The sequence below is a fragment of the Ciona robusta genome, chromosome 3 (assembly GCF_009617815.1).
Source record: "Ciona robusta chromosome 3, ASM961781v2".
NCBI classification, from domain to species: domain Eukaryota; kingdom Metazoa; phylum Chordata; class Ascidiacea; order Phlebobranchia; family Cionidae; genus Ciona; species Ciona robusta.
In genome coordinates this window covers 3,859,211-3,885,670 of record NC_143237.1, presented here as the reverse complement: position 1 = coordinate 3,885,670, position 26,460 = coordinate 3,859,211, and the positions used below count along the sequence as shown (strand labels likewise).

Below are 26,460 nucleotides of genomic sequence, written 5' to 3'. Positions count from 1 at the left end.
TGCACAAACCACTTCACAATGATGGTTACTTTAGCTCCACTTAGTGGGAAGTTGTATTGAAACTACTTAACGCCAGGGAGCGCACAACATTAATGTTGAAGTGTTCGTTGTTGTTTAGGATTCCGCTGTTAAACAGCAACTTAAAATAAAAATATTTTATCTGACACTTTATAAAATCATGTGCAAGATGAATTGTAAAAGCTGTTGCGATGGCTAACTTAAGTGTGTTCGTCGCAACACAATGAACGTCCGTTACAAGGTGGAAGAAAACCATTGGAGGGCAATGTGAAAAGTGATTATGTTTAAATATATTTAAAACATTGAAACTTAAACCGTAGACCTGTAATATATTTAAATAACGTTCTTAGAAAGTAAAAAATCTGATAAGCATGAAGGAAAGTCGGAGGGAAGTTTCTTCAGTGGCGTCTGCTGACAGATGTTGTGATAATAAAGGACACCAGGCATGCGTCTCGCTGTTGTGAACCCGCCATGTATCGCTTTCCCACGCTTTTTCAGCCAAGCACACGTTCCACACCATCGCTTCCGTCCACCAACTATATGGCTGCGTTTCCTTAATCATAACAGATCAAAACATCTTTAAAATAACATCGCCCATTAACAGTTGTATAAACTCTTTAAGTTGTGTTAGCCTCATAAAAGATCCTAGAACGTATTAGCCCCATAAAAATCCTTCAGAGTAAATGCTCGAAAAACCGCTCTTCATGTTCAGCAATAAGTTTATAAAAGGGTGGAATATTGTGGTGTTTGGCTCGTGGTATTTTGTGTTGCCGCAAACAAAAAGGCAGAGTAAAGTTTAAATAATACTTCATTTGCTTTAATAATTAATTTAATAAAGGTATTTAAGTTCATTCTCTGCAATAAATAAATTCAGTCTTCTGCGGTAGAAGGGGAATGAATTCTATTGTAACCCTCTTCATAAAAACTCTTTTATTTTTGGTTGTCATAATTGTAATCATAATATTCTGTGGTTTGACGTATATAAAGCTAGAGTTATGTTGGATATTGATATTAATGTTTAGCCAATTACCCATCACCAGGTTTAGTACACTAAACAACCCAAATTGAGAATTCAATGAATTCGTGAAACCATGATGCAAAATGGCGGTCTTCGTAATACAGAGTTAAACATGTAAGTTGCAGAGTGCTTGACTAAATAATTTTCTTTTATATTTTTGTTTGAAATTGACAAATCGATTATTTATTTGAACGCTAAAATAATAAACGTTTCCATATATAAAAGGCTTAGTTTTCTTATTTTTTCGTTTTAACACACACTTAATTGTGACGTCATGCGTATTAGTTAAACTGATGACGTCATTGGTTGGTCTGAATCACCCAATCGTTTCATTGTAATCAAACAATGGCGATGGCCTGCGTTTACTTTCGCTTGTACCCACCGCGTTCTATTATAAACAGAAGACGTTAGGTGCTTCTAAACTCTAAAGCAATGTATATGTTGCACAACTCATTAACACCAACTGTCATGTTTGTTGTCCAGTGCTTAACGATACTACATGTTAACGATAGTAAAAGTTATAAAGACTTGTTTTGGTCGAATCGAACGACATATGGTTGGGACATTACATCCGCCGTCACTTGATTGTTTTTCGACTATTTTTACTCGGTCTTGGAAGATGAAAGGTCGAAGGACAGCGTTGTTCTCAAGCCACATATAAAGGAAGCACGCTTCACGACAAGTAACTTAAAACCTATGAACGTTTTTCTCATCAAGAACAATAAGATTTAATTTTGTTCAATCTGCTAGGCCCATGTTGAGAGTTGTGGAAATGACTCGGGGTCGAACAGATCTCATGAACTTATATCGTTTGAACCAGGAAATACAATATCAACACAATTCTGTACCCAGCTGTCTGTACATTATACAATCTACAGTCTACACCACCTTTACCAAGTACTTGTTTTTCTGAGAAGAAAAAATGGTGCGGATACAAAGAATTTGAACAAATTAATTTTTCCGTTTTATTTTTTATCGCAATATAAAGGTATTGAACTGAAAATGACGTTAAAAATCACGCCGTCAACAAGAAACATTAAAGGCACAATACAAATGCGCCGCGTTAAAAACAAATATTCATCGCGATTTGCGAATCTTTTTAAAAACGAAATTGTCAAACATTAATTTGAAGTCAAAACTATCATCATGAAAAGCAAGATATGTAGCAGCCTTTAGAAAGCTTTATTTAGCGAATATATGCGCGAGTTAAAAAATATCAACACGTTCAGTTGCTGGTTTTAATAGTACGGATGAAACGTTTGGAAGTTTTATTTCCATTTTACCATGGTCTCCATACTGGATCAGAATCACTCATCTCACTACCCGATGGCGAGATGGAACGAACGTGGCTTGTTGTGGGATGGTGAGATTCCGGGGTTGGGGAAAATGAGGAAGCGGTAGGTGATGTTGGAGCGCTCTCGTGTCTTCCCTCCTCCGCGGACATAGGTGAGACAGGTGAGCAATGCTGAGGAAACAACATGAAACTACCTTGGACATTGCTTTTGCTCGGGGATGTCGAAGGCGAGAGGGGTGAGCCGGGAGACACGAACCCGGATGATGTAAATGATGAAGAACTGTTTCTTCTTTGAGATTCATTTATTGATGCAATGTTTGCATCCGGTGAAGGTCGAGGAGACTCTTCACTTGAGTAGTTCATATGATGCGTGAGAATTGATCGGTTTTGTGCCATTGCTGCTGCTGCCGCTGCCATAGCTTGTTGGATTTGAGTGTTGGGCGACATTTGGATTTGTAAAGGTGTAACGTTGGGACCTGCGGCGACGGGTGCTGTGGTTGTGAGTAGAGGAGCAGTGCGAGCATTTGAACACATCATGTGTGGTGGAAGTTGATGGACAGGCTGGTGGGGTAAAGTGTTCCCAAGGTGGTTTATTAACCTGCAATAAGAATAATGTTATAAATATTGAATACTTAGGTTTTCTTAATATTTTTTTATTTACTGAATATTTAAATAAAAAAAATATTAAACACATATGGGTATGAAGATCACAAGCACGACGTACCTGGATTTCACGTCAGGATGAACATTTTCTGATGAATTTTCCAAGAAGTGTGATACTTCATTTTTACATTCTACGTATCCGTTTCTATATTTGGAGACAACTGATGGATCGAGTGTGATAGCAGCATTCATTCTTTGGCGTTGAATTCCACGTAGATATCGTACAGTCATTTCTAGTATATCAGCTTTTTCCAATTTAGAATGACAGGTACTTTGCTGGAAAAATAGAACGTTGATTATTTTCAAATTCCTTGTCGTTTGCTATCTACACAATATTCGGTATAATATTACTTACGTCTTTACGGAGTGCATGAAGGAGAATTGACTTTAATTCGTTAAGACTTTTGTTTATTCTTTCGCGGCGTCGTTTTTCCATCAAAGGTTTCGATGCCTGGAGTAACAAAGAGTTTAATTTATGAAGTTTTTGAATATTTATCAAACAACTTACCCTGCGGTCATTTTTCATGATCGAACTTGAAGATACAATTTGCACAGTCGAAGATTGTGGAGTCATTACCGTCTTCATTTATGAATTATAGTTTAAGAAGCAGCAGAAAAGTAATTCCGAAATACTAAGAAGTATATTTATATTTCACGAAGCGTGAAAAGTCAAATTTTACTTTTGAAATCTGAAAAACAAATAATAAGATTTGAATATTGACTAATTCATCAATTTAGAAATTAGCCGTCTATACCAAACTTGATGCTGTAAACGATAAAACTCGTTTATTTTCTAATTAAATTGTATAAAATAAAGACTGCCTGACATACACTGCTCGATGCCCTATCAGCGTTCACAAATGGCATACCACAGTCACACATCGGATTATATACTCGCAGTCGCGTGCGCGTCGCAAGTCGCCTTTGGTTCGGCAGCGATTCTACTTTCGCTCTTTTTTTCTGCGTTTCAGCCTGGTACAAAGCAATTTAGCGCGACCGGCTGCGAAATAAATAAACTAAGAGAGAGTAGAAAAAGGCGATGATTGAGCGGGGGGGACCTCTACAGGCGCTGTGTGAACTCACTCTACCGACTGTTCCCACGCTCCTCACCAGCAATCACGTCGAGTGTAAACACGCGCGTACGCGATGGCGCGTGCGGCCTCGCTACTCCCTCATTTTGTTTCTTTTATTTCACTCACGCCTCTCAGTCACAATCCTTTCTCCGTCGCCGAAAGCCGACTAATCCTTTACCAACTTGGCGTATTATTAGCGCTCAGCAGGCTCCGTTTAAACGCACTTATTAGGAGCTGCGGTCGGCGGTCGCCCTGTCCAACCTCTCGGCTTCCTAAGCACCGGATTACGTCATTCACGTGCTTTGTGGCATTCCAGAATATAAAACTCGATTGTGATTTAAGTTGGTTAAAAGTCGGTGAAATAAATTCTGCACCTACATTACACACCAGTTTCGAATGTTTCACTTTAGGCAATTGTTTGTAACTTAATTACCATATATGTACGTTAATTTACAATGCGAAGTAAAATAAACAAGCTCAAAAACAGTGTGTTCACATCATTGCGTTGGTAATTCGAATAAATATCGTCATACAATATTAATCAGTTCCCACGTTGAGAGTGACCAAATGCAGGTGTCGGTATTAATTTTTTACAACCTTCTGTTACGTTTAATGGTTAGTCGTCCATCTCACAGCCCTCCCACGCGCTATGCGAAAATGCTGTGGCGAACTAAATGGTTTCCAGCTTACACTGTAAAGTGAGTTAATTACGCGATAGCTCGGACGTGGGCCATGACTTAATTAGCTTGGTTCGCGATTAAAGCTTCCTTACGAAACTTAACAAACAGTTTGTTCCTAAGCAGCACGTTCCCACAATCTACAGGCGCCAACAATTAGTGTCGCATGTTTGCTTTCGCTATTTTCTCACGAGTCGATATTCCTTATTACCCGATGCTCTGTGCTCTTGCCAACAAAAACGACACAACGGCTACAAACATGTTCCACATATTTCCAATGTATTTATAACCTTTCATGCAAAACTTGTTGTAAATTGTTATAAAGCTAAGTTTTTGATGTCACAAAAACATGCCATCCCGAATTCTCCGTAAACTAATTAAAGGACAAGTAGTTAAGGATATAATACAGCGATTTAATCAAAGGTCAATCCGTTTTTATACGTAGTAACTTGTTTCCAGTGAACATATTTAGTATGGCGGTCCATTTCTTTTATATGCTGGTCTGGTGAATATGGTGGTCCATTTCAATATATTGAGAATGGTGGTCCACATCGTTTGTTATATTGGGGTAACAGTATGAGTCTTATTGTTCGACGTAAATTGGACCGATTTGCTGCTCTTACAAACAATGGTGTTTATGGTGCAATAAATTTTACACTACTTCGTAAACTGACTGGGAGCTCTTTGTGGTAAAGTCAGTAGTCATTCAGTAAACGACACAATGTCGTAGTAACGTAAACAAAACAATAAATTTAGTAAAACTGACTATGAATAAACACGTCAAGATGATAACGATAGTTTTTAACACCACACAAATTACTTCAAGAGACCAACACAATTACTCTATTTAAAGTGGGGGAAGGTGGGACACGTTTTCATTGTATTTCTTATCCCAATAGGTAGTAAACACAGAACATTCAAAGAATTATAAACCCGTTACCTTACAATTAACAAAGACCGTTGTTAATTGTCTATACCACGATTATAGGATATTTTGATATTATGCGCTAAAGGTGTCCCATCTCTTCCCACCCTACTGTATAATACTGCTCGTTTGCAGGCCTTAATAATGTTTATAACTTGGACCAGTAAAATGTAAATACACAAAAATATACATTTTATTTCATAGAATTTGTTATTCTATCAAATCATGGTTATTGCAATTTTTATCAGAAAGCTTCGTCGATTACACAGAGGATATATTGGCGAAAGCGCAAACGTCGGTGCCGGATATTTTCAATGAGAAGAGATTTGTTTCAAAGATTATGTTTGTCGCCCGCAGAGACTTGTCATCTGCAGCTCTGTTTCTGCTAATTACAATTTCCTGTGTTCCCACGGCCTTCCGCGAAAGCGTCCCCTTCTTTCCACCCGACCGCTTTCCCCTCACAGCAGTGATCAATAGATCGCATGTTGACAGTGGAGTGATCGGAAACTTTCTAATCTCTCCCTTTCAAAGTGATCAATCATCTCACAAAATAGCGATCAATGCGCAACCTACATTTAGTAATAGGAAATTAGCTTCGCATTCACTGTAACAAATAATCGTGGTTGCGAGTGACATCACAAATGCCGAACAAATGCTTCTCGTCACGCCTACGTAATACGAAGAATTAGAACCTATACAGAAATATTGCGACATTATGCAAGTTTTCCACACTCACGTGGTTTATAGCCGTAACAAATTGCATTATATTGCGGTAAGTAGAGCACTATACAACTCACCCGTAATGTTTATAGTCGCGCTCAACTTTATGGTTAAAAGTTGACACTTTTGTATGTGCGAAAGCCACCAAACAACGACGATAAAGTATAAAGTTGACTCTTGTTTATGGCGATAATCTGAATAATGTAACAACTTCAGTAAACAGTAATATTTTTTTCCGACATGACATTGTATAGTTTTTTGTATAACCCAAAGTTAGTAGAGGCCGTTTAAAATGCCCGCTGTGGTTGTCAGATGGAATGCTTTCTTTACCCATTCATGGTATTTCTCACAACACTATATGGTGTGAAACCCACATATATAATAGGATAAACTCATTCCAAGGTATAATAAACTATGTTCCTGGTGAAGAAAATCTTATAAATGGAACATTGTATTTTAAATCTTTTATATGTTTGACATATTAGCGAATGTATGTAGTTGATGCATTATCGACCAGGCCCCCTAACTCAGCCAGTGAAGCCAGACAACAAAGCTTTTCCGTCTGATGTAAGAGGATCGGTCGTTTCGGCACGCGTGCGCCACTGAAAGACGCCGTTGAATGAAGGGTTGCCAAGCGTGAAAAATCCGGACACTTTCCCACACTACGTCACGGCATGAGCAGACGCACCGCACACACGGGACAACACGCGCGAAATCCGATGCCACCTCGCGCGTGCACTGCTGGAAGAAGAATAAACAACACCGTGGTAACAAATGACGTGAGTGCCTGGTAAAAACATGGGTGGCAAATACAACAGCAAATATAAGCATCGCCACGCAAACTGATCAATTCCAAATTAAAATCTTTATATACAAGCAAAAACATTTATTATGGGACCGTCAGTTATTAATGTTACCAATTCATTTTACGCTTGTGTCCTATACTTTAATTGAGTTCGTAGTTTTGGTTGTATAAATGTTCTTACTTCACTATAAAATAAATCGATTTTCATTCAGGAGGTTTAGCCTGTTATGTTACCATTGTTAAAACCAATTCTCATTTTCATTCGAGTTGGTTAATTCTAGGCTGATACTAGATTCGATAATGGGCTATCTGTGTTGAGATTACTGTCCCCCCAAAGCTCGTTCACAGCCACTTCCCATGTCGGACGCGCTTAATGGCCAACCCGGCACGAGACCCTCTAACCTCCCGTCACGCCTCGATAAGAGGGGCGAACTATTGCTTTGTATAAAGGAAACTGCACGCGCCATGAAAAGTAAGACGGCGAGGAAATGCGCTTGACTTCCCCAACCCCGGGTGGTTGAATGACAATAGCGAAAAGAGATCCATCTACGAAACATGGTGGCCGTCATCCATTTCTTTTTCAAAGCGAAGTTTACGGAAAGTTTAATCGTTATATTTTCAATATTGACCAGTATGCGTGCTTTTCAAAATGAATAAGTATCAACATTTGTTAAGCTCGTACACGAATAAAGGATTGGACGTGGAGGAAAAGTTAAAAAATAATTGGGAACGAAAATAAAATCTTGGAAGCTTATTGGTTAACCTTATATTGGAACCTGTTTTAAATAGACTTTAATTCACAATTTGAAACAAACTAAGCGCATGGTAGGGCGTGATATATTGTTATCTTATCACATCTCACATTCGTTGATCACTTGCTTTCTTTGTCGCCACCTAGCGACAATCTGAACGAAAGTGATATTCACAAAGAGAATAAATGAAATACTATCAGAATTGTTGCTGTGTACTTTAAATAAACGAACAAATAGTTGAATGATGATGAACCGATGCTTCCCGATGTTGTTGATACATAATCTGATTAAATACGAAGGTATTAAGTTATAAAGGATAGATTTTATAGTTTATGACATACATGGTGTAGTAGTTGGTAATACAATGCACTTTCCATCCGCAAGCAAAATATCGTCAATTGCTATATCTCCTTGATAACCATCAACATAAGTTATGACAGCTTCAAATATTATCTGCAATATAAGTATTAATATAATTTGTTACAGAAATTATCATTTATCCTTTTGAAACAGAACCTGGTACGGGACAGTATGTTGAATTGTAATATCTCCGGTGTTCCATTTGTCCCCTTGATTACCACTTACTCTCCAAATCTCCGTTTCGTTTTCACCACGTTTCTTCGTCATCACCCTCAGGATACCTAAACATAAATCAAATAATCGGAACAATAAGTGGAGTTTTCGATGTTATTATTAATAAGGGTTGGGACAAAAATACCTATATGTCGTCCTCTCATGTGGTACCAAAATTTAAGGCACTGTCGCGAGGAAGTTTTATCAAATATAATTGGACTGATGAGGCGAGCCCGGTCTCCTTTTGTTGTCAGAGAAGCTTCGATGTACATGTACCCACCTGCTAACAATTTTCCGTTAGGAACATTCGACTAATATGCAACCGAAAGAATACTTCACTACAATAGTATCGAGCTTCGGGTCCGATATTATACAGTTACGTGTAAGCTTATCTAACCAGCAATATGCAACCGTACCGATATTTGAGTTAAACCGTACCTTCTTTAGTTAAAGTAGAGTGGTCAGCGGAAGGACCCGTGTTCTTGGTTCTTCTTAATTGAGTTCTTGCCGAATTTTTTGTCCAATCTATTGTGTCCATATTAGGATTTTTCTCTTGTATGAACCCACATAAATCATTTTCATTAAATTGACAAAAGAACGAAGGGTCTGTACAGAAAGATTATTTTATAAATAAAGTCACTTCCTATTCCAAGAGGTACATACCCAGAGATAATGTCGGACTTGTTTCACGTTGGGATCCTGTAAAAATACCATTAACGTAAAAAGATAAGGAAATAAATAATGAACAACTTACTGCGTTCTCGCACATATATCTCCCTTGTGTTCGAATCACCATATCCAAATATGGTCTTGGGGGTTACCTCTACTTGGTAAACACCTTTTACCAAATCGCTTATTTGATATGTAAGCAGTTGACCATACGAAAGTATACCTGATTTGTATTTTAGTTTAATGTTGTTATAAAATATACATGAACTCTATCAGTATATATAAGGGTATATATTGGTATAGGGAAGATGGCACTGTTATTAAGCTCACGCTTTGTAGTTTTGTAGGTTTTTATAGTCAAACTTTGAAATGTTCAGTAATTTATTATAGAAAAGTATATTTGAAATTTAATCATAGGCATTTAGAGATAAACTCAATATTTTTTACGGTTTGTCAGAGAAAATCCATTTTTGCAAAATAAGCGTATTTTTACGTGCCACAAGTAAAAATTCTGACATTCACTTTTACACTAACTTGTTTTACCAATTTAAACATTGTACCCGTTTATACCCGTTACCATCATGTATGTGTAACTTAATATAAAATCGTTTTTTGTTGTTGTTGTTCTTTTTCAAGGAAAGATGACTCCTGCCCATATAGGCAACTTATTGACGACCAAAGCTGGGTATCTATAGTCTTAAAACCGAAAAAAACAAATATCGTACGTGCGCACTATCATTGCCACATACCGTTCGCTGGCATTGTATCTTCAATCCATGCATTGGGAATAACGCTTAAATTAGAAGACATTCCTCTGTTCTTGGCAAAAAATTTTTCAGTGAGACGCCATCTAATTCTGTAAATAGTTCCAGTAAAACGAAAATTTTAAGTTAATGATACCAAGTATAAAAAAGTTATTAAAACAAGATGGCGGGCGGCGAACAGTTTCAAAATACTTTTTTTTAAACTTAATTTCTTAAACGAAAAAAACGGTTGGTTTTTATACAAAGTCGTAATATGCATTCTAGTGTGCCATCTGCGAGAATATCATTATCATATTAAAATACAAACCTGTATTCTGTTACTGCATCTACTGCGTTGGGATGTTTTTGTGTCCACGATAGTAAATACATGAAAGTTCCAGGATCAGATTTAGTTTGGGGAAATACAGTGCTAGTAAGATCCCCTTCACCTTCACCAACATCAGTGAATAAAAACTCAGGTTTAAACGCAAATGCTGTAACATTTAGCGCACATCGAGCCTTGCCGATAGCGTTGGTAACTTCGCAAATGTAAACCCCGCAATCTCGAACTTGGATAGATTGTAGTACAAGATGTTGACCAGAAGACGAGCTTGTCTGAACTACGTTTTCTTTCTTCCAAACATAAGTAATGGGTCTATAAACACAATCTATGAGACATGAAACGATTTTGTGATGTACGTCTATATAGCTCTAATAAATGTTAGGGGCCTGTTCAGTAAGATATAAGCCTTAACTGATGTATGTTATAGTGTGCGGAACGGTTACATTGTTGGATTGTGCTTTTATCGTCATAGGGAATTATGCTTACATCATTGGACTAGCATCGCTCACGAAACATGACAAGGTTACATCAGAACCGAGAGGGCGGCGAATTTCCCTGTAGCTTGGCTCAACAGTAGGTTTATCTATACAAATAAAGATATTGGAAGCACGCGCACAGGATTGTATCAATTCGATTAATTTTATAATTGTTGTAAAGCAGGGCGGGGGAAGATAGGACACTTTAGGCACATAATATGTAAATATCCTGATCGTGTTTTAAACAGTTCACCACAATTTATGGGAGTCGTGAGGAAACGGCTTTATAATACTTTGAATGTTCTTTGTTTATTACCAAATGGGACGAGACAATGAAAAGGTGTCCCATCTTTCCCCACTCTACTATATACTTAATTAAACTATTTTAGCCAGGTATCACTAACATTGAACTTGCAGTTCAACCACTGCATCTGATTGTGACCTCGAGTGTTTGCTGAAACCATTATACAAAGCTGGTGCGCATGTGTACAAGTCAGCGTCTTCCCTGCTCGTTCTATTGATTACAAGAACGCCACCCTAAAAAGTAACGAATTTTATTTTGTTCTAATATTGGTAAGAACACGACAATACAAACCGATGTTACTTCTTGCATATTACCACTCGGCATGGTCGTGTTTTCGTTCCGAAACCAAATCACCAACGGTTTTGGTTTTCCAATTGTTCGGCATTTAAGTGAAGCCGGATCACCTTCTGTTACAACCACGCGTGATTCGATTGCCTCTATTTTGGCTGGGGCTGCAATTAAACAGTAAAATATAAAACAATGTCAGCATGTTGCACAGTGAACGGTGACTATGTAGTGACAATTTTAGACTAATAATATAAGGTTCAGGTTTGTGAAAAAATGATATTATATAGTAGGGTTGGGGGAAACGGGACACCTTTAGCACATAATATTCAAATATCCTGATCGTGTTTTAAACAAATAACAACAGTCTATGGAAGTCGCAGGGAAATGCTTTTGAAATTCGTTGAAAATTCGTTGAATGTTCAAGAAAATAGAATAAAAAGGTGTCCCATCTTCCCTCGACCTAATTTATGGTAATGCTTTAATGCAGCACGTATTGTACTCTCTGTTTGAGTGCATACACTAATAACGATCAGTAATCTACTGTATTGATGGAGCGTGTGCGTTCAATAGTTCATAATGAAGACAAATACTCCCAGTTGTAATTACGCTTCGCCAGCGAAGATAACGACTATTCGACATAACGTGGCATAGCTGATGCTTTCCGCACAACTTCGAAAGCCGAAACTAATTTTATTTGACTAGCAGCCCGCTTATATTAGCCCTCAGCTTTAATTATTTATGCGAGTACGAAACCAACGTCCTTGCTTGAATATTGGGTCTTTCAATGCAAACATAAAAAAGGTTCACATTATTACACGAAACATTCTTTCCAAAGATAAAATAGTAAATGTTAATTGCTACACTACTATTAATGAGTATATTTTATTTAAGAGAATAAAACATTGGTACCAAACAGTGTATAAAACTGCTTAAATGTATATAGCCTATATACCTGATTCCCTACTAACAGTAATAACTGCGAAAGATTCGGCTCCATTGGGACCAAGAGTTGGTAGTTTACCAGAACACACGTAAGTTCCATAATCATCTTCAGTCAACCTCCGAATTTGAAGCTGGCTGCATAAAAATAATAAATAACATTGATTTGTTGTATGCTGGTGTGATATATGTACCTGGATTTAGCAGGAAAAGTGATTCCTCTTTTTTTCTCTTCGGAGTTCAGGAATCTTATAAAAATATTGTCCCTTGAGTTTCTCTCGGTGATTCGCACCCTTTCGCCGCCACTATTCTGTGTAGAGAAATTTGCAAGCTTAAATGAATAAACGCGTGCAATTAATCTGTCGTTATGTGGCGGACAACATCACGCGTTATTACATTGTTTCCTTATTTTAGACATTTTATGCTTGCTCACGACTTGCCATGGGTTAGGGGCTTTTTCTGTTTGGTCGACACGTTGGAGAAATCTTGAGCTGCTGGATTCTTAGAGCAATTTCGCGTGTTGTGCCCAATAACCAATACGCCTAGCGTTGTACCTATACGCCTAGCGCGATAGACAAGCATGGTGTTTGTACCTTTTTAAACCAAGCGTACTGAAGCTCAGAATAAGGAGCAGCGTCTACATGACACGTCAGTTTGATGTCGGTCGCTACAGCGAAGCTTCGGTCGTCACGTAACGGATCCGGTGTCAACCAGTAAGTCATTGGACCAATATCTGGTTATACAAAGATATTAAAAATCTTGGTTGCGAATTAACATCACATTATCGTTTAGTGCTGTGTATGTTAATTCGAATTTGGAATTTAAAATTCATTTAAATTGTAAGCTTATCGGATTACTTAAACGTAGTTTTTAGTTTCGGGGGAATTAACATTCAGTGACCTGTGGAATGCGTTAAATTCGCTGCCGCAAATTAAAAGCGAATTAATTATTTATTAACTTCTCTTGGTAGTTAATTTAAATGAAACAGCAAATGAAGTGTTTATGCGGGGTGCTTTAATAACACTGGTGTTTTACACGATTTACGTGATTTATGTAAATACACGAGAAAAAATTAATGGACGGGCAAGTGTATTATAACTTAATCAAGACAGTTAACTAAATATACATGCAAATAAGTAGAACTGGTTTAGATTAATTATGCAATAAAAGCTCTACCTACCCCTCACAACCACAGTAGTTCGTTTTTCAACTTTGGTTCCCACTTGATTATTTGCGGTGCAATAATAGTTCCCGCTGTCTTGTGGCATCGCACCGTCAATTGTTAAAATATTCCTGAAATAGAAATAAGAATTATGCGTAAGTTTTTGGGTGATTGTTTTTTTTTTACGGCTAATAGCGTCAAGGCATTGTGCAGTCACATACATGGCCACACTAGTAACAGCAAAACTACCGAAATTTTGTAGTTTGCATGTTTTATTCAGCAAGAATACTAATACAAAATCTTTCATTTTTTTGTCCCGCTTCACCCCACTGTGTAATTTTTTATTGTCAAACTTTGAAAGGTTTGCTTTTCATTTAATATTTTATAGCACATGGGTAATTTAAATATAATATAGTGACTTAATAACAAGATAATGTATGGTAAATATATTCGAAATTCGGTCACATCAGGTACTAGGAGATAATTTAGAAGAAGTGGCTTGTGTGAAATATAACGCAGCAATACCCAATGTCCGACAGAGACTATAAAGTTTATTAATAGGTATTACCCATTTATTACCGTTTTACAAGATTGTTTGTATGTGTAGAATACAAAATTTATCAATTGTTGATCTATATCGATAATAAACTCTTCGAACAATACCAGTTCGTCTTACAATAACATATTGAAGGTGTTTAAACAATAGAAGGACTGCGAGACAAAAAATGTTTAAACTTGATTTTTAAAGCTTAATATTATATTGCATTGTTTACGTATATTTCTAATAATGAATATGTTTGTTAGTCAAAATTAACAAGGATTTTAAACTGTCCTGTCTTATCCCGCCTGTTTTTGAATCTTTATAGTCTAAAATCACACCTGTTGTGCGAATCGCTAAATAACTCTTTGTGTGTTTTAATATTTTTTTATTGTTGTCAAGTACTAAAAGTATGATAGTATTAATTCGCGGTCATGTATTTTGAGTTTTTAAATGATGGGCAATATATGTTTACGGGTTTCGTCTCACCCGCACACCCTACTATATAGTAGGGTGGGGGAAGATGGGACACCTTTGGCACATAAAATATCCAAATATCCTGATCGTGTTTTAAACAATCAGCAACGGTCTATGGGAGTCGTAAGGATACGGTTTTATAGTTGTTTGTATGTTCTTCGTTTACTACCAAATGGAACGAGAAAATAGAATCAAAAGATGTCCCATCTTCTCCCGAACTACTATATATACCGTTCCGACCAACATAAAATAAAATAGTTTCCACATTCAAACCTCATTTTAGAAATAACAATTCTTTCTGAAAACACTCCGGTTTCAGTGACCCAGTCGATTTTGGGTTCGGGAAATCCACTGATGATGTCACATTGTATTCGCACCTTTCCACCAGGATTAACTTTGATTAACTTTGGGGTTATACGACCTATTCTTGGTGGAGCTGCGTAAGATAATATGGTTTATTAAATAAGCAGATGAATAAATTGTTTCTAACAAAATTACCAATTAACGGAGAATATGTGAAGTTTGCAACGGTATCGGAAATGAGATATTTGCTTGTAAAGCCGACTACTGATGTTTGACACCGGTAGTCACCAAAGTCTTTTTCTTGCGCATCTTTTATCTTGAGGATAACAGTTGAAGTATCTTTGCTGTATGCGTCTATTCGCTGCACCAATAAACCTACAAATGTGTCAAGCAACCATGAATCGTTTTGTCACATTAACATGTGTTAGTCCACGCACTTATCATGCACAGTTCCCTTCAATCAATGTATAGTAGGATGGGGGAAGATGGGACACCTTCGGCGCAAAAATTTCCGAATATCCTGATCGTGTTTTAAACAGCGGTCTATGGGAGTCTTGAGCATATAGTTTTATAATTCTTTGAAATTTTCTTGTTTACTACCACATTGGACGAGAAAATAGAGTTAAAATGTGTCCCAACTTGCCCCACCCTACTATACTTTACCATTTTGTTCATTTGGTCGAATAACAGTCCCGTTTAGCAACCAAGTGAAGACTGCTGCTGGATTGCTTGTAACTGTACAGTGTAGGTATACTGTGTTTTCAAACCAAATACTTGTACTTGGCATTCTCCATTTGTTGGTTAGGTGCGCGGTAAGCACTGGCCGATCTAAATCTTTGGGGTGAATAACAACATGAATATTTGCACAAAGATGATTTATTAAATTATACATTTTTTTCTGTTTCTTACATAGAACGTTTATTCTTTTACTAGTAATGGCAGGGTTTCCAATGCCATTCGATGCACGACAGGATACTCTACAATTCTCATCACGTGTTATGTTTGGAATGCGCAAAGTAGAGCTGCGGAGATTGAGGTTTCGTCTGAAAATATATTTGTAAATATATACAACGCATGATATCGTAGGGTTTCGAAAACTATCAGTACCGTTCTAATGCCCCACCAAATATCGTCCATCTTATGCTTGGCATTGGGTGGCCAGTAGCAACGCAAATTACAACAACATCATCATATTCTTTGAAATTATAAACAACATCTGAGTTTGGTTCAATACGAACAGTTGGCACTCCTAAAATACATACTCTCATTAAAGAGATGACTCCAATCAAAGTTTTATTAGTTTTCATGTATAGTAGAGTCGGGGAAGATGGGACACCTTTAACACATAATATTCAAATAGCCTGATCGTGTTTTATACAATTAACAACGGTTTGTAGAAGTCGTGAAGATACGGTTGTATAATACATTAAATGTTCTTTGTTTACTTCCAAATGAAAAGAGAAAACAAAATGAAAAGGTGCCCATCTTCCCCCACCCAACTATATGAGTTTATTACATATCACAAAAATATAATTTATATCGATGCAGATTAACAGTTTTGGTGGAATTTATACTTTACATAAATCGAATATAAAAAGCACAATATTTTTAAATCGTCCTCAGTTTGAGATGATATATTATTTTTATAACATGTGGGTTAAAACAAATGCTAAACGGTACATTAGGCATGACATTTTAACACAAAACTGTGCTATGTTTAAAAGATGTTAAGATTTAATGTCAACGGGTGTTTAACTTCTTAATGCTTGTACTTTCATAGAAAAATTAACGTTAAAAAGGTTTCCATATTCACTTCATGAATTATGCAACATCAGAACTCGTAAGTCTATCCGCAATGGGGCGATAATTGATAGAAAACACGAGTTTGAGAATTCGTGGGGTTTCAGCCAATCGATGAGGATTAATGACCGCTGAGGCGAGTCACGTAATTATTACCCCTCCGAAGACAAGCAAAATCCCGCGAGACACGGCACCACTATTTAACGAACAAACACTGCGTAGCTATATTCCTCTCATTTTACAGGGAAATTGTATACATTTTCGAACAAAATATAACGATAAAATAAACTGTTAAAAGTTCAGTATTGCAGCAAAGTTTAAGTGCAATGTATTACATACAACTTACGGTAAGAATTTGTAGGTTCCCCTATCATTCTTCGATTAATGTCTATATCTGCTCTTTCCACTATAGCAACTGCTATGTGAATGTAAAATGCTAGATACTTGAATAAGCTAAACAACATTTTATCTATATTGTCTATAATGTTTTAAAACGTTATAGGTCTACAGCATACAGTAAAAAGTTCCTTTACAATGTGCTTAGTTAGTTAGCATAACTGATTTCAGTGGGCATTCTACGAAATACTGGGGCAAACTTATCCGAATACTGGGGCAAACTTATCCGAATGCTAAACCAAATTAACATAAGTTTAAAACTATCAAACAGTTATGTCTAAAAAGAGCATTACAGGTTTTAAGTCTTTTTTTGCCTATTAGCTACAATTAAAGCCTTACCTCGTCTAAATTCACTACAGTATATTACTAGTATATTAGCGAATGCACATACTGCTACATGACACATATTCTCTCCTTGTTCTCTAATGATTGAACGTCAGACTTCAACAACGAACGCATGCCCATTAGGCACACCAGCATTGGGAATACTCGATATGGCCATTAAAGACTGGTGCACCAATACGCGTGAGTAAACGGGCTCATAAATATTCGATGAAACGGCGGGAATTAGTACCCAGCGTTCGTATAGCGTAATCTTTAGGCTAAGGTATGGTTGTACAGGTAACCGAACGCTTTACCAGGGCAATAAGTTTCAAAATTATTTTGGAAATTAAATTCTTCCCTGATAACATAAGTTATATCGTATCATATTGGAGGAAATGTATCTTCTCGGTAACATTGAGCGTAATTGAAACAATAACTGTGGCTTCAGTGCCGGCATTTCCAATTTATCGGCATATACATTATCCTGAAATTACCCTGAATCGATACAAAAGCATATTGACAGAATATTGTTGAACACAAAGTGTTGGACTCATGCAATGACTATAAGTGGTATAAAAGCTGCAATGTTATAAAGTTAGTGAAGGAAATGAACTTTTTTAAAAAACAAAATCTTTACTTAAGTGTGAATCCAGTTATTAAACTTCAAGATATAGCATTTTCCAAACGCAATTGCCACTTTAAGGTGGTGATCATATTAGTAGTTACCAAATTAATCAAAATCCAGCTGCATATTTATACCAGCACCGAAGATTAGGCATGGTGAGTGGATATTTATAGTTATGGTGCAGTGTGGTAAATGTAGAGAAAGCATATATGCTACAAACGGGATTTCCTAATGTTGTCGGGAATAGCTGCAACTATAAACAGATCGCATCATTGAAAATGGTGGCCTAACCGTTTAAGCGCGTGGGAACAGATCGTAATGTTCCGAGGTCGATCCTCGCACGCTGCAACAATTGTTTTAAATTTATTTTCTTTTAATCAAAGTTATCGAAAACCGTTACTGTAAACACATTTTTTATTTTTTTCTTATCTACTTTATATCCAGAATTATTATAGATCACATATTTATACCCGTTTAGTTGACGAATTGGTGGAGGATGATCCAGATTTCAATAATTAGGAGTTCTGTAGAACACAAAATACTGGTTGCCTTTATAAATAAACCAACTTGCATTTACATTGTTTGTATTTAATATTATAGTAGGGTGGGGTATGTTGAGACACGGGGTAAGTTGGTAAATATGTTGCAGTATGTTTTTTGACAGTCCAACAAAGTGCGCGGCAAAGGCGTTTACTGTTGCTATAGGTATTTAAGCTGCCTTAATTTTGTAGTTTGTGAGTTAAAATTAATAATCCAGTATCGTAGTTTAATAAAATAGATCGAAATATTTCGTCGATTTTGTGGAATTATTTAAAACTTGTGAGAACAGTTGAGGTAAGGAGTGTGTATACAAGTGTATACAAGGGTGCACCACAAACTTTAAAAAAAAAATTTTAGCAATATTATCCAGTTGTGAATATTTTAACAAAAGCCACTTTCCTACGGTTTTTTTTATATAAATTTTATATCCTGCATCACTGAGAATTGCGAAACTAGCCCTCTTTTTAACCGCAAACCACCCGTTCCTAATGATTTTGATTAGCGGTGCTTTTCGACTAAACAGGTACTAATTATTCGCGTACTAGCCTACGCATTTCTCCTTAATAACGTCATTAGTTTTATGTTAAAGCAATCAGGGGTGCGAGTTCGTCGCAACAACTTTAGGGTTTCACCAACCCCAAAGAGCTGCTATTTCGTAAAATGTTGTTAGTGTCTATACATTTCGTGCGCGTGAGTTTTTGGGTCGTTCTATAGGCTTATCTGGAAAGATAAAGGCATATCGCGGAAGTCGTGGAACGTAACTGCAAGGTCTGGAGCCTGACCAAACACCCCTGCTGTTACGTATCTAGACCCTGCAATTATCACGCTGTTTCTTTTGTTTGTGTGTTTATCGTCGTGAAATTGTTGCGTATATAAGCGTGTTGTGATTCGTAGGAAGAGAGACGAGAAGAGACAGAGAACGATATATAGAGAATGAAAAAAACGAAATAAATGATATTCGAGAGTGAATAAACCGAATACGTTGAGTGCTGCCTAAGTTACGTATTGTTGGGAATACGAGAAACAGGCACAACGTTTTAGCTACGGTGAATTAATGGGACCAGCTTCAAGACACCTTCGATAGTTAATTCCAACTAAGAATCCATCCGTCACGCGGAAAAACGTGACCATAAACAACTCGGTTAACAACCTAGCGCCAATTAAACACGCAATTATGCAATGACGTCATTCTTTGTAAAGAGATTAAAATGTCTAATCTTATCCTACTTAATATACGTGATGGTAACTCATAAGTGGGTACGAGGTGTATGAAACAGAATACCCGTGTATATATATATATTTTGTTTATGCACAACTGTGGTGAGAGGTTATTATCATAGCTTTCTATACTTGATATACCAGTTCTGATGAAAAGAACATTTTTCTAAAACAAATTCTAGTAGAAATTTTTGGTTTTTAATCTAGGTTTATTCGAGGAACAATAAAAGGCGATATATTAGAATGTTAAATTCCTCGAAAACATCTCGCCAGCAAGGCACGAGAATAGGTTGAATGTGAATAAATGAATGTAACTTACTTTATCCTCGCGTGGCCGGAAAATGACAGTCGTTATCACACGGGTTTAACACCTCGTGCCAGCTTACGAGTTACCATGTATGTTACTTTGTAGGTATTTATTTATCTTTTTAGATTTTTTTTTGTATATGTCTTGGAGCAATTGGCATTAAGTGTCTTGCCCAAGGACACATACGCCCACAATGGAAGCAGCGTCGAGCCTTGAATCCATTACCTCTGCTGGGTTACAGGCAGGCGCGCTAACCACTATACCACAGCGTCGGACAAAGGTTATATAATGTATGGGGCATAAGGAGACATATACCTACATGTTGTAGTAAGATCGTTTTCATATATACAGCCGTCAAGATGGAAAATTTGTTTAGTTCCCCAAGCAACTTATTTACAACCTAGACGAAGTCGTTATTAAAGGTGTAGAGGCTGTGCATCATATAGAATATTTCGGCTATGTTGACATGGTGGATCGTAATACACGAACATGCATCTGTTTGACAGTGAAGCGCTTATTTGAATGATAGGTGGAATGGTCCTCTTTTTTACTGAAATAATGATTGTTTTACCAAAAAGGGTTGCCATCCATTTGGTAACTACAAACCTACATGGGAATACTATAAAGTCCTTTTATGATGCAACCAAGAAAATCCTTCAAAAGAGCGTCCATTATGGATTGTTTAACAATTCTAAACCGTATACTATAGATTAAACGAAATATGTGTGACATTGTGGATTGTACAATCAACACACGTGAACTTCCTAATAACCAAGCCTGCTGGGTATTTACCTAGATATATGCGGTGAGAAGCAGCCTACGTTGGGAAGACGAAAAAATCGTTTCATAAAAGGTGGAACAAGAGGGTAATGCTGTTAGCACGCATTAAAATAATTACCATAATCTTAATTCACAATTATATTATACTACAACGGGTCAACTAACCACGATTAGAAGCGAACCAGAAAAAAACAACAAAGCAGCTTTTATTCGCCATTGGTGACCGTGAAGAAGTAAGTAGAATGAGTTTATACATGTATTATACCTCATGTAGGGTTATAGCCTTATAATGAATGAGAATTGGGTGATTGGCAAAGAATACGTGTAAATACGAATTGTAAACTTACAATAATTAATAAAGCATTTGTTAGTTAATTTTTCGTTTTTTTTAAACCGTATAATTAGTATAAAAGTTATAAATATGTATTATGAATTGTCAAGAGATTAAAGAATAAATGCTAGAATTAAGATATGTGCGGAAAAGTCCGCCTACAAAATAAAACAACAACAACCCAAAATTGTCAAAAAACAACACACAGTTACTGAGAGTATTTTCTTGTGATTGTATAATGTTTGGTCTAACCTACAACATTGCATGAGTAACATAGACAGCTTTACTAAATTTATTGTTTAATATAATGTCAGTCATAGAAGTCAAAATCATCATCATTGTCACTTGGATGATCAATTGAGTGTTGTTCTGATTCAGATTCTGTGTCCCAAGGAGCTGCAGTTTAAATTGTTGGTTTAATATAGACAGCTCATTGTGTTTCAGTTGAACATGACTAATTTAAATATTTAAAAATGTTCGAACAAATTAAAAGTATTGATTGTACCAAATCATCATTGCAGTGCATGGCCTTTTTAAATCCACATTAATAACTATTTTAAAAGTCACATTCAAGCAGTTTTTATTAATAAAAAATCAGAAATACTTCAAACAAAGATATTGTACTGCACACCATATTCATATAGGGTGGTTAAACCCAGGGGGTAATGGTTCAAGGCTAACCGCTGGTATTGTTGTTTGCGTATGTGTGGTAAGACACTTGCCCAACCTAGTGGTCACTAATAGATTGTCTAATTTGTCCGCCATACAGAAAAAAACACCAACATGGTTAAGGTGGCACCAGGTGTATAAAACCGTCGTTTTCCAACCAAGGGAGAGTAAAGAAAGTTACGTTTTAATTAAGATCTAGTCATAACCACTGGGTTGAAACAACATGGTTAGAGACCATACACTGAATTTGATCCTTGAATCCGGTTTCTATCAGTTACAAAGTAAATAACCGAGGTCCATGAAACAACTTTTTAAACACAGCCATTAGGAACCATTAGTTAATGTCAAAATTCACCTTTAGGTTTCTTTTTAGGAATGATTTTTTTCTGAGTTTGATGCTGCAACTTATCCTCCTGCGGTCTGTGGATCCACAAGATACATATTATAAATGTATAAATAACAATATATTTAAGCGTAAAAAGTTAAAAACAATACTTACATTGTAGGTAAAGTGAGTGGACTTGGTTCAACTTTGCTTGGATTTAAATCAGGTTCTATGAAATATAGAATTTAGTTTTTATGTTTAACCTTTGTTTAGTAAAACAACAAACCTGAGATATATTCATCACTTTCACCAGATGACCTTACAATAAAAGTTATGTTAACTGTATGTTTTATATTATATAAATACATCTGCTCTCATTTAGGAGCATTAGATGACAACACATACAAACAATAAAGTAAAAAAGTTAAGTTACCAAACGAACCAGAACTAGACTGCGAACTAGACCTCTGCCATTAATAGATTTATTTTGGATAAAATGGCTACATCGTTCCTACCACATATGAGTAGGTAACCAACAACGAAGTACTGGCGGTCTGGCGCCGTAGCATAGTGGTTAGCGCGCCTGCCTATAACTCAGAGATAATGAGTACAAGGCGCGACGCTGCTAGCATTGTGGGCGTACGTGTCCTTGGGCAGGACACTTAACAGTAATTGCTCCAACCCAGTGGTCACTAATGGGTTGTCCAAATGTCAGCCATACACAAAAAAATAACAAAAAAATCCCCAAAAAATAATCACCTACAAAGTAACATACATGGTAACTCGTAAGCTGGCAGGAGCTGTTAAACCCGTGTGATAACGACTGTCGTTTTCAGGCCACGCAAGGATAATGTAAGTTTCATTTATTCATTTAGGAAGTATTTTTAAGCTTCACCTATTTAAGCGAGAAGTTCCAACCGGTGAAAGTAGATTTTCTACGTCATTATCATCTTCCACAAAACCACCTTCACCCAGTGTACTTGATAGATTCAAACCATGGCCTTTAAGCAAAGCTTGATATGCCGAGCTTGCTGAATAAATTAACATAATAAAGCAAAAACAGGCTTAAAAAAGAGGTGCACTGAACTTTAAAAAAAGTTTTAAAAAGAACTTTGAAAAAAAAGTTAAAAAAGGGAGTTATTGTTAAACCCAACAACAAATATTTCACATAGAAAGATTTAACAACATTACTGTTCTAACTGGAAGGCAGCTGAGTCAATGAGCTTGTAATTTAGTTGTAAAACAAGTTGTAAACCGTAAATAGAGGAAAATCTTACAGGTAAGCGGAGCATCTGTCCGGGGAGATGTTTCAGTTGTTAAGCTTTCACTTAATATGCTTTCGTTATTTTCAAAAACTGCTGGCTCGTGTGGACCTATAAATAATATGAAAGTACATGAATGACTTATAAAGAATGCAAAAGTTTTGCAGTATGATCTAAATATAAATTGCTGCTGACAAGCATACTATAAACTTGGCAAATTGAATTTGGGAACCAATGTTTTGACAGTTGATATTATAAATGTTGCCAATTTAGCTTTATTTGATGGAGGTTTTGCATGACATGCGGCATACATTTTGTTATATTAATTAAGTAGGGCAAAAGTTATTTTTAAAGAAATTAAAGAATCAAGTTATATACATACTTGGAATAACAATTTTGGTAGCATGGTGATCTGATGGTGGGTCCTGTTTTACAAGTTCTGAATGAAGAGAATGTTCAAAAGATTTTGTTTGGTTTGAATTCGTTGGTTTGGTTTGGGTTTCCAATGCGTTTTCTATATCACTGTTAAATGAATCCGACTCGGAACTTGGGGTTGTCACTGAATCTAAATCAGATTGTTGTTCATCAATTTTTTGATCAATGTCAGATTCAAAATGTAGTGATACAGGGGTGGGTGTGGATGTATCTAGTTTTAATTGAGAATGAGCTGAACCATCATTATCAGCATTGTTGGAGATTACAAGAGTTGGTTGTTCGTACTTGCTCATGGAGTTTGAACTGATTGGGTCTTTGTTAACAAAAGAAGTTGATTTTGCTGCTATAGGTAATTGTTCATTATCTGAATACAATGGGAGTTGCAGTGGAGGGATATGAACATCCTCTATGTTTCCTTCTTTCACCATATGATTTTGAGAAATTTGAGATGATTGACTTGTTAAACTTGATTCTGCATTTTCAGCAATGTAACTTGTGAATGCAGGTGCTTGAGGCTGTGACTGCAGAGGCTTTTTTGAAGTAGGAATAGTTGGCACCAAAGTTGACTGTGATGAATTAAAATTCCCAAACCCTTTGTTTTGTAGTTGTTTCTTTGCAGCAGCAACCTCAACCTCGTATTTCCACTTAGGATATAATTTTGATACTTTTTCTTCATATTCTTTCTACAAAATAATGATTGTTGGTGTTGCCTATAAAAGTCATATTGTATGTAACTAGCTTCTTGTGCATGGGATCAATATATAACCGAAACAAATATTATTTCTTACAATGGGAAAGAGCGTATAAATTTTCTTTGAGAGGTATCTCAAACAGATAAAGCTTTAACATGTTGTTTCCAATTGTAACAGATAACAAAAAGAATCCTGACATACCTGGTTTAAGTTCTATATAGCCATATAGCCTAGATGATGTTATTTGGAACATACTTAATTATCCTTCATTGTACTGCGCGCTTTCAAGTTACTACCTTCTGTGAGTGATTTTTCTTAGTATGATTGACAATTTGTACAACCCTTCAATGACCACATTCCAATTAAATATTATTATTTACTTAGGAACCATGCTTGAGAGTATAGATTTGATAAAAACCATACCTTCATACTACGAAGCTTGTTGGTTTGGGATTGTAAAGTTAAAATTTTCAAGTTCAACTTTGAAAAATCTGCCAGTAGTTCTTCATTTCGTTGCCGCGCAGTGTTTTCTCTAGCACATATTTGCTAAAAACAAGGTTGTTTTAAAAGAAAATATGATGCAGTGTGGGGATAGCTGCATCAGCAAAGCACTTAACAAGATAGCTGCATCAGCAAAGTTGTTTGCAAAAGTAATGTATAGCCTACTCACTTTCCAATAGGATCGCAGTTTGGTATTTTGTAAAGAATGAAGCTTCTTGTCATTTCTGGTTATTGTATAAAATTGTCGCTCCAACTTAGATCGTTCCTGTTGTCTGTCGTGATATGACATGTTTGTATTATTCATGTTTTTGTATTTGTTAAATCGTGATAAACTGTTAATATGTGCGAGGACAAAACAAAAAGTTAACATTTGTAAATACAAAAAACCTATTTTCATATACTTCAGCTACTTTGATTTTGTTTTGAATTTTACTGTTGTAAAGTTATTTTAGAATAAAGAAATGTTATTTTTTTTCTCTTTGCATGGCACAGTCCGTAAAACGAATGAATGAATGTAACTTATTATCCTCGCGTGGACGGAAAACGACAGTCGTTATAACACGGGTTTAACACCTCGTGCCAGCTTACGAGTTACCATGTATGTTACTTTGTGGGTGATTATTTTTGGGAGATTTTTTTTTGTTATGTATGGCTAATAATTTGGACAACCCATTAGTGGCCACTGGGTTGGAGCAATTGCTGCTAAGTGTCTTGCCCCAGGACACATACGCCCACAATGGTAGCAGCGACGAGCCTGTAACCCATAGGTGAAAACAACCTGTAACCTCTGTGTTAGAAACAGACGTGCTAAATATGCAATAATTAAATAAAGTAACTTGCTTTATCCTTGCAAAACAGGAAAACGACATTTATTATAACACAGATTATCTGTTTCATTCACTTTGTGCCAGTTGACAAGTTACCATTTATGTAACTTTGTGATTTTCTTTTTTATATTGTATGGTTGACATTTTAGACAACCTATTTTTGACCACTGAGTTAAAGCAATAGTCATTAGGTGTCTTGCCAAAAGACACATACGCCCATAACGATAGTAGCGACGTGTCTTGAACAAATAACCTCTGGATTAGAAGCAAGTGCATCAACCATTGTCCTGGCGCCGTGGCAAAGTGGTTAGTGCGCCTGCCTGTCACCCAGAGTTCAAGGCTTGTTGTTGCTACCATTCTGGGCGTATGCATTCTTCACTAATGGGTTTTCCAAATTATCAGCCATACATAAAAAAAAGTGTATGAAACAGAACACCTGTGTTATAATGACAGTCGATTTCCTCCCACGCAAGGATAAAGCAATTTACATTCAGTTACATTCCATTGTGCCAGAGCTGGTGTTTTACTTACATAGCAGATATTTTTTCTTGAAATTTTAGTTGTTTGTCATATATATGTATGCCATCCATTGTGGAGACGCGTTCCACTATTCGTTGATAATAATAAATTTTTAAAAAATACAACAAATTTGTTGACTTAAACCTAAC

General features: G+C 36.4%; 3 protein-coding genes across 6 annotated transcripts; all 3 read right to left on the bottom strand.

Moving 5' to 3' along the window:
• Nucleotides 1-1,977: 1,977 nt before the first annotated feature.
• LOC149738280 (uncharacterized) lies at nt 1,978-3,792 on the bottom strand. Its single transcript, XM_089874466.1, has 4 exons — nt 3,502-3,792; nt 3,349-3,444; nt 3,055-3,269; nt 1,978-2,928 (listed from the first exon to the last, which is right to left on the bottom strand). The coding sequence occupies exons 1-4, from the start codon at nt 3,577-3,579 to the stop codon at nt 2,316-2,318; spliced, it is 1,002 nt and encodes a 333-aa protein (XP_089730592.1). The 5' UTR covers nt 3,580-3,792; the 3' UTR covers nt 1,978-2,315.
• A 2,051-nt stretch (nt 3,793-5,843) lies between these two features.
• Nucleotides 5,844-19,230, bottom strand: LOC149738279 (MAM domain-containing glycosylphosphatidylinositol anchor protein 2-like). 4 transcript variants are annotated; one of them, XM_089874449.1, is made up of 23 exons: nt 16,907-19,229; nt 15,868-16,009; nt 15,670-15,803; nt 15,424-15,594; nt 14,956-15,135; nt 14,731-14,893; nt 13,461-13,573; nt 12,874-13,013; nt 12,475-12,590; nt 12,294-12,418; nt 11,345-11,505; nt 11,154-11,286; nt 10,760-10,856; nt 10,259-10,585; nt 9,937-10,043; nt 9,273-9,410; nt 9,182-9,217; nt 8,957-9,124; nt 8,664-8,801; nt 8,462-8,586; nt 8,287-8,398; nt 6,466-8,228; nt 5,844-6,237 (listed from the first exon to the last, which is right to left on the bottom strand). In XM_089874449.1, exons 1-22 carry the CDS (start codon nt 17,022-17,024, stop codon nt 8,116-8,118), a joined length of 3,057 nt encoding a protein of 1,018 aa, XP_089730575.1. In that variant the 5' UTR covers nt 17,025-19,229; the 3' UTR covers nt 5,844-6,237; nt 6,466-8,115. The 4 variants fall into 4 exon arrangements, with proteins under 4 accessions (XP_089730575.1, XP_089730577.1, XP_089730578.1 ...); XM_089874451.1 differs by having other exon boundaries at nt 8,664-8,798; nt 16,907-19,227; XM_089874452.1 differs by lacking the exon at nt 15,424-15,594 and having other exon boundaries at nt 16,907-19,230.
• A 1,710-nt stretch (nt 19,231-20,940) lies between these two features.
• Nucleotides 20,941-26,456, bottom strand: LOC149738278 (uncharacterized). The gene is made up of 10 exons (XM_089874456.1): nt 26,324-26,456; nt 25,135-25,237; nt 24,888-25,010; nt 23,720-24,455; nt 23,353-23,448; nt 22,971-23,106; nt 22,362-22,393; nt 22,250-22,304; nt 22,106-22,170; nt 20,941-21,477 (listed from the first exon to the last, which is right to left on the bottom strand). The coding sequence occupies exons 1-10, from the start codon at nt 26,380-26,382 to the stop codon at nt 21,392-21,394; spliced, it is 1,491 nt and encodes a 496-aa protein (XP_089730582.1). The 5' UTR covers nt 26,383-26,456; the 3' UTR covers nt 20,941-21,391.
• Between the last annotated feature and the right edge of the window lie 4 nt (nt 26,457-26,460).

Coding starts and splice junctions, on each gene's coding strand:
- LOC149738280 (XM_089874466.1), bottom strand. CDS start 3,579: ATGAAGACGGTAATGACTCCACAATCTTCGACTGTGCAAATTGTATCT. Junction 3,445..3,501: donor TCATGAAAAATGACCGCAGG/GTAAGTTGTTTG, acceptor TTGTTACTCCAG/GCATCGAAACCTTTGATGGA. Junction 2,929..3,054: donor CATCCTGACGTGAAATCCAG/GTACGTCGTGCT, acceptor TTCTTATTGCAG/GTTAATAAACCACCTTGGGA.
- LOC149738279 (XM_089874450.1), bottom strand. CDS start 17,024: ATGTTGTTTAGCTTATTCAAGTATCTAGCATTTTACATTCACATAGCA. Junction 15,136..15,423: donor TCGACCAAATGAACAAAATG/GTAAAGTATAGT, acceptor ACACATTTGTAG/GTTTATTGGTGCAGCGAATA. Junction 12,591..12,873: donor AGTACGCTTGGTTTAAAAAG/GTACAAACACCA, acceptor TTCTCTACACAG/AATAGTGGCGGCGAAAGGGT.
- LOC149738278 (XM_089874456.1), bottom strand. CDS start 26,382: ATGGATGGCATACATATATATGACAAACAACTAAAATTTCAAGAAAAA. Junction 25,011..25,134: donor AACTGCGATCCTATTGGAAA/GTGAGTAGGCTA, acceptor CCTTGTTTTTAG/CAAATATGTGCTAGAGAAAA. Junction 22,394..22,970: donor GGAACTTCTCGCTTAAATAG/GTGAAGCTTAAA, acceptor TTTTATTGTAAG/GTCATCTGGTGAAAGTGATG.